The 6,537-nt window shown below is 59.0% G+C and overlaps 2 protein-coding genes across 3 annotated transcripts; both read left to right on the forward strand.

The window, feature by feature from the left end:
• Positions 1 to 20: 20 nt before the first annotated feature.
• Positions 21 to 3,393, forward strand: LTAP1 (lipid transport auxiliary protein 1). Its single transcript, XM_085082109.1, has 7 exons — positions 21 to 180; positions 641 to 742; positions 943 to 1,051; positions 1,226 to 1,279; positions 1,560 to 1,726; positions 1,851 to 1,909; positions 2,299 to 3,393. The coding sequence occupies exons 1-7, from the start codon at positions 112 to 114 to the stop codon at positions 2,495 to 2,497; spliced, it is 759 nt and encodes a 252-aa protein (XP_084938235.1). The 5' UTR covers positions 21 to 111; the 3' UTR covers positions 2,498 to 3,393.
• A 146-nt stretch (positions 3,394 to 3,539) lies between these two features.
• Positions 3,540 to 4,519, forward strand: CFAP141 (cilia and flagella associated protein 141). 2 transcript variants are annotated; one of them, XM_085082110.1, is made up of 4 exons: positions 3,540 to 3,739; positions 3,871 to 3,951; positions 4,045 to 4,177; positions 4,344 to 4,519. In XM_085082110.1, the coding sequence occupies exons 1-4, from the start codon at positions 3,618 to 3,620 to the stop codon at positions 4,443 to 4,445; spliced, it is 438 nt and encodes a 145-aa protein (XP_084938236.1). In that variant the 5' UTR covers positions 3,540 to 3,617; the 3' UTR covers positions 4,446 to 4,519. The 2 variants fall into 2 exon arrangements, with proteins under 2 accessions (XP_084938236.1, XP_084938238.1); XM_085082112.1 differs by having other exon boundaries at positions 3,871 to 3,911.
• Positions 4,520 to 6,537: the final 2,018 nt, after the last annotated feature.

Here is a 6,537-nt window from a genome sequence, read left to right on the forward strand (position 1 = left end):
GCGCTGCGGCGGCTCCTCGCGGATCACGTGATCGATGTTCGCTGGTCACGTGGTGCGGGCGCAGGGCGGCTTCGCGGCCGCCATGTTGTGCGGCCCCGGGCCGGGCCGGGCATGGCGGGGGCCGGTAGCAACTGGCTCTCGGGGGTCAACGTGGTGTTGGTCATGGCTTACGGCAGCCTGGTGAGGGTCGGCGGGGCGGGGCGGGTCGTCGTGTCTGTGTGGCCTGGGGTGTCCGCGGAGCCGGACCACGCGAGTCCGTAGAACTCCCGCGAGGCCGATCCTGGCGCGCCGGTGATGCTCCCCTGGGCCCGGGCCCGAGGAGTCCATAACGCTCCCGTGAGACATGTGGGGAACGTTTCGGAGTTGGGCTCGGGGCCCTTACGGGGTTGCGCTGGAGCGCCCGTGGGTTCCTGGGGTGGATGGGGCAGGGAGAGGACGTGAATGGCAGCCTCTATAGAGATTGGGGGGGTGTGGGGCCGGCCTGGGTGTCCATGGGGGTCCTGGTGGGCTGAACAGGGACCCCTGTGTTCGCCGGGGTCAGAGGGGCTGGGGCTTGGAAGTGGGGGCCAGGGGGCTGGGCACAGGATGGCTGTGAGACCCCTAGCGCATACCTGACTCCCACCCCGCTGTGGCTCCTCAGGTCTTCGTGCTGCTGTTCATCTTCGTGAAACGCCAGATCATGCGTTTTGCCATGAAGTCCCGCCGTGGTCCCCACGTGCCTGTGGGACAGCATGCACCCAAGGTGGGTGCCCACTATTCCCTCCACTCACGGACCCATCCATACCTGAAGGGACAGGCAGGAGCTGCTCCAGCATCAGAGCTGCCACCTCGGAGTGACAATGGGCAATGGGGAGGAAGTGGTTTATCTAGGGCCTGTTCTCATCCTTTTGATCCCACAAAGCAAGCACTCTATAAATATACTGGGTTTTTCATGCCGTACAGGATTTAAAGGAAGAGATTGACATTCGCCTGTCAAGGGTGCAGGATATCAAGTATGAGCCACGGCTGCTGGCTGAGGATGATGGCAGACTCCTGCAACTGGAGACACCAGGTACCGTCCCAGAGGTACCGTTGTCCCGTACTTGCTTCCTTGGGGCCAAGTCACACCTTTGTCTGCTTATGTTGGTGTCCTGTCACATGAGATGATGTCTCTGCTCCTGTTTTCCCTTTCCCCACTTCCCTCCAAGGTTTGCAGAGATCTCAGTTTGTGCTTTCTCTTTACTAGGCTGCTATAACTACCTGTACAGGATGAAGGCACTGGATGCAATCAGGACATCAGGTATGGGGCCTCAGGGCCAGCTTGGGAGCAGAAGGGTGCAGAGAGATCCTGAGTGAGGGTGCCAGCAGCCCTGTGGGGAGACTCCAGGTACTCACTGGGGAGTAACAGTCAGTTCTCCAGCTGGTGGCATGAGGGTTGGCACAGTCCATGTACTGAGGCAGTTGGCAGATGGAAGCAGTGGGCATAGATGGAAGTTTATCCAGCCAGCAGTTCTTGACCATGGGGATGAGCATCAGCATTTTTATCTGCACATCAGCTGTTGTGTTGTACCCTTTTCCAGAAATCCCATTTCAAGTAGAGGGCCGGTACCCAAAGTCTTTAATAGGGAAGAATTTCTGTGCCTACCTGCTGGAACTGCGGAATTCCAGCGCCTCCTTCAAAGGCATCCGCAAAACCTTGATTGACACATTGCTGGATGGGTATGAGAGTGCTCGCTATGGCACCGGGGTGAGTGCTGGTGGGGCACTTACGGGGCATGCCTTACGGGGCATTCCTTTGCTCTGCCCTGCTGCCAGGAGGTCACACTATAAGTTCAGCTGAATGTTCCATGGTCTTCTCTGTTTGTATCCAGATCTTTGGGAAAATGGAATATCTGAAGTACCAGGAAGCTCTGAATGAGCTGGCAAACATGTAAGTGCTGCTTCCCAGGTGCAGTGGTGGGCTCCTGGGCCCTAGTAGCCTGTGGGGAGCTGTGAACAAAGATGGGTTTTGGGGCACAACCATCATCTGAGATGGGGGCTGAGATGTGCCCATCTGTTCCTCTGGGTTCACTCCTTCCTTGAAGTCAACCTCTTACTGCAGTTTTTGGTTTGTTCCTTGGTCACAGCCGATATTCCTACTTGTCCCCAGCCACTTTGAGTCAGGGACTTGCACAGAACCACTGGCCTTAGATTTCAAGAGCTCAGTGAACACCGTCATCATGACAGCAGATTTGCTTTGTGTTGGACAGACAGATATGCAGGCTGAGTGGCTCCTCTGGGCTGGCAGCAGCAGTGATGGTGCCTCTTCTCTGCCTGCAGGACCAAGGCCCGGGGGGGCAGCAGCCAGCGGCAGCACCAGTCAGCAGCGAAAGACCTCACTCTGCCCCCTGAAGTCTCCAACCCTGCCACCATCCAGGTCACCTACCTGCCTTCCAGCCAGAAGAGCAAACGTGCCAAACACTTCCTGGAGCTTAAGAGTTTCAAGGATAACTACAACACACTGGAGAGCACCCTGTGAGCGTGTTGGGGCCTGGTGCAGTGCATGTGCTGGGCGAGTCTGGGCAGCAGTGCAGGCAGCACTGAGAGGAGCCAGCTGTGCTCTCAGATCTCCCCCTCATGCCATGTGGGAGGTCATCACTCAGCAGGGACTCCATTCCAACTGCTGGAGCTTGGCCCTCACCAGGAGCCTATTCCGGAGCTGTGTACCTGCCTGCTGAGCCCGTGGGGATCAGCCCCATGGCCTTCTCTGCCCCAGGCTTGTGACACTCCAGGCTTTGAGTCTTGCACCGTCTTGGACCCCATGAATAAACTGATGAGCTTGAGCTTATACATACCACATGGATCCCAGCCAGTGGTCCCCTCCGCCTGTCCTTCCCTGCAGTGGCTGGCAGGGGCTGATGTCTGTCTGTCCTGTCTGTGTGGGTCTTGGGCACTGGAGCCACTTCTCTCTTTTTTTCCGAAGGGTGAACACTTTTTCCCATGACCTCATTGTTCCTGCTCTCAGCCCTTTGTGCCCAGCCTGCCTGTGCGCCCAGACGGGGTAGAAATAGTTTGGTTGCCCATTCTTAGCACCATGGCTGAGCTACCGCTTTGGGCTGAGGTTTTTACTCGTTTTCCTGCAACTGGGCATTTGGGGACATCTCGAGTGGACAAAGCAGTATTAAATGTCCCGTCTGTCCTGCCAAGGGAGTGTTTGCTCCCACTCTCACCAGCGCCTCGCATGCCAGCGTCTGCCGAGCCCCTGGAGCAGAAAGCTCGTGGCCCCCACCTTGAGTCTGCGTTCCGTCGGACTGAGGGCAGCACCGGCAGCTCACCCATCACTGTGGTGTGGGCAGCACAGAGTGGAGGGCACAGACCTAGCACAGACCTCGGCACTTTTTAACTACTGTTTAATAAAATGACAGTTTAGCCCGAGCAGGATGCGTGCCACTGGCCTCTGACTGCAGGGGCCCATCCCAACCCCATTCCAGCCTTGGTCCCTCCTGAAGCTGCTACAGAGTAACTAGGATTCCTTTAATGGTAGCCAGGATGCTGCCATTACAGCTGTGGTGACAGATACCGTGACAGTAACTGGGATGAGGTTGCGGTAACCAGGATGCCACTGTTACAGTAACTGGGAGGCTGTTACTGTTACCCGGATGCCGTTACTGCCACGGTATTCCATTAACACCCTGACCGGTGCAGAGGGCCGTTTTGGGTCCCTGTGGCAGCAGCCATGGCAGTGCGAAACAGCCAGAGCTCCTCACAGCGGCGGGAGGAGGTCAGACAGGGCAGAGGTTGGGAAGGTGGAAACTCTCCTGGGGCTCCTGGGAACAGGGAGGGACAGTGGGCTGTAGTTTGTTCTAGTGCAGGTTAAACCCCAGGCCAAGAAAACATGCTCTTTGTTTGCAGGTCTGGGCGAATGGGAGTGCTGGCACAAGGCTCCTGGAGAGGTAGAGCCGGCAAAGAGCCCTGGGGGCTAAATCCCCCATGGTGCGGGTCTGTGGGTGATGGGGAGCCCTAGCACAAGGCAGGCTTGGGGGAACATGGCTGCATCCCTGACCTGCCCACCCCGTGTCTCCATAGCTGTGGGCAGAAGGCCAGAGAGCACCCACAGTGCTGGGCGTCATCCCGTGGGGTGCTGCAGTGGATCATGGAGTCGCGGCTGAAGAAGTGTGTGGAATTGGAGCTGCACCTTGCAGGCAGGGAGCAGGCAGTGGTGAGGCTGGGCATTGGTTGGGTACAGCTGGCATCCTCCAGCCCTGTGCTGCCAGGGGTGGGTGTCCCCCTTGTCCTTCTCCACTGCATCCTGGGGAACAATGTCTCCCAGCACTGGTGAGCTAGGGGGATGCGAGGGGTTCAGCACAGCCCTTGTTACCTGGCAGATCCGCCAAGATGCCCTGTGCCAGCTCCTCCTGGATGAGCACCAACAGCACCAGCAGGAGCTGCGCCAGCTGGGGAAAGCCTCCTATGTGGAGCGGCTCTGAGTGCTCAGCCCAGTGTGTGGCACTGGCCTGGCATCACCCAGCTCCTGGCTGGGAATAAAACATGTTGAGCAAGACAGGCTGCATCTGCTGCATGTGAGGCATGGGACAGCCCAGGGCAGCAGTGGGGGGAAGATGCAGCCCAGCACAATTCCTGTGGCTGGGATCCAGACATGTCGCCAGCAACCCTCGGTGTGCTGAATCCTGCACACTTCATCTCGCCCATGGCTGTGCCAGGAGATGGCAGCATGGCCAGCATGCCTCACCAGACTGGGTGCTTCACACTGGGTTCCTGTCCCAGCACAGGTCCTGCTGTGCCATGCTGGGTGCCACAGTGCTCCTGGCCATGCAACACAGCCCTGCAGCAGCGGAGAGAGGAGTCTGGCTGGGCTGGGTGCAATGCTCTGTGTCCCCACTTGCCATCCAGGCACCCCAGGATCCCTGTCTGCTCCCCAGCTGGGAGGGCCCTGTCCCCCACCTCCCATTCCTGCTGCCTATGCCTGTCTGTCCTTGGTGTCTCCCAGCCCCAGGGCCCATCAGTGCCTGCCCTGGCTCCGCTTATTGACAGGGCTGGGGGCCACTGGGCCAGCGCCCCCCCCGCCACGGCCCTTCATTAGCTCAGCTGTCAGGCTGCATCACATCACCCACTGCCATACACATGCCCCCGGCTCTGGCACTGCTGCTGCCATGTGTGTCCTGCTGTCCCCACTGCCACCTCATCGTGTGGCCACCTCAGGGAGCTGAAGCCCCTGACCCCCAAGGCCAGGCTGTGCCCCTGTACTTCCCATGCCACTCAGGGCTCTGTCTGCCCCATGTCTTGTCCCACTGAGCTTGGGACCCCAAAGCTTGAGACCTCCCAGAGCCCCCAGAGCCATTCCTAAGGTTGATGCATCCCACTGCAGCAAAGCAGTGCTGTGGTGTGGGGAGGCTGTGCCTCCAGCACTTCAAGATATCCTGCCTGGCCTTGTGGCTGGACTCCACCACCCTGGTCCCAACAGCTACCTCAGTGTGGGGTGAGGTCCTGCCTCTGTCACCCAGCATGAGTGGAGCCACATCCTCAACATGGATGGGGCAGGGTGACAAGCAGCCCCTCTAGCTGCTCCTTGGAGGAGATACTCCTGTATCTCCTGTAAAGGGGATGTGGAGCACAACTCCCCTGTGTCAATGGGGCTCGTCCTTGGGCAGGGTCATGTGTAGCCCCTTGGTGGCACAGGACCCGCGGGCCAGGGCTGGCCCCCCAGTATTGACAGTCCTGCTAATGACGGGGAGTGTGACCAGGGGCAGGTGCAGGCAGCGCAGGGCCATCGACCACATCGACCGTCAGTGCTGGGCAGCAAGGGCGCAGGGGTCTGTGGAGGGGGCAGGGGGACGTCAATGAGTGGTAATTAATGGGAACGAGGCCACGTGTGCAGGGCCAGGGCTGTTGCTGGCCACATCCCCCCTCTGGCTGCAGCCAAGCACGGTTATAAATGGCAGCCAGGCGACCCCTGAGCCAGAGTGTAGCAGAGTCCCCCAAGCCAGCCCAGGTAAGATGGTGATGGATGTGGGATCCCCTTAGCCCGGGGTGGGCAGCGCTGCCTGCCATGGCATGTTGTGCCATGCCAGTGCATGTCATGGTGTGCCCTGACATACCATGCCAGGAGACCATGCCTGCCCTGCCCTGCCCTGCTACAGCTTCATCCCAGCCACAGGATACCTCCTGTTCCAGCACTGCATCCCGAGCATCCCAGTACCGGTACAGCTGCCCGGCAGGCTCCATGCACTCAGGTGAGGCCAGGTGCTGCCTCTGCAGTGCCTCGGGGGTTATGCATGGATACCACCCCCACCCCAGCTCTCAGCTTTTCCTTCTCTTTCTCGTGCAGGCAGCTGATCTCTGGATCCTCCCACCTCCGTCTGCCCCTGTCTCTGTCTGATATGTTTGATATTAGGTTGTTTTATTGGAAAACCAACTAAATATCAAACATATTCTTACAGCGCCAGGGACGCCCAACACCGACTTGGCCACATGCTGCCTGTGCCCTGCCTCAGGCAGAGGGAGCCCTCTGCACCCTGTGCTGCACCTCCTGCTAGTCCTCACTACTGCAATAAAACCCAT

This window comes from Lichenostomus cassidix, chromosome 25 (assembly GCF_008360975.1).
Source record: "Lichenostomus cassidix isolate B80296 chromosome 25, HeHo_3.0, whole genome shotgun sequence".
NCBI classification, from domain to species: domain Eukaryota; kingdom Metazoa; phylum Chordata; class Aves; order Passeriformes; family Meliphagidae; genus Lichenostomus; species Lichenostomus cassidix.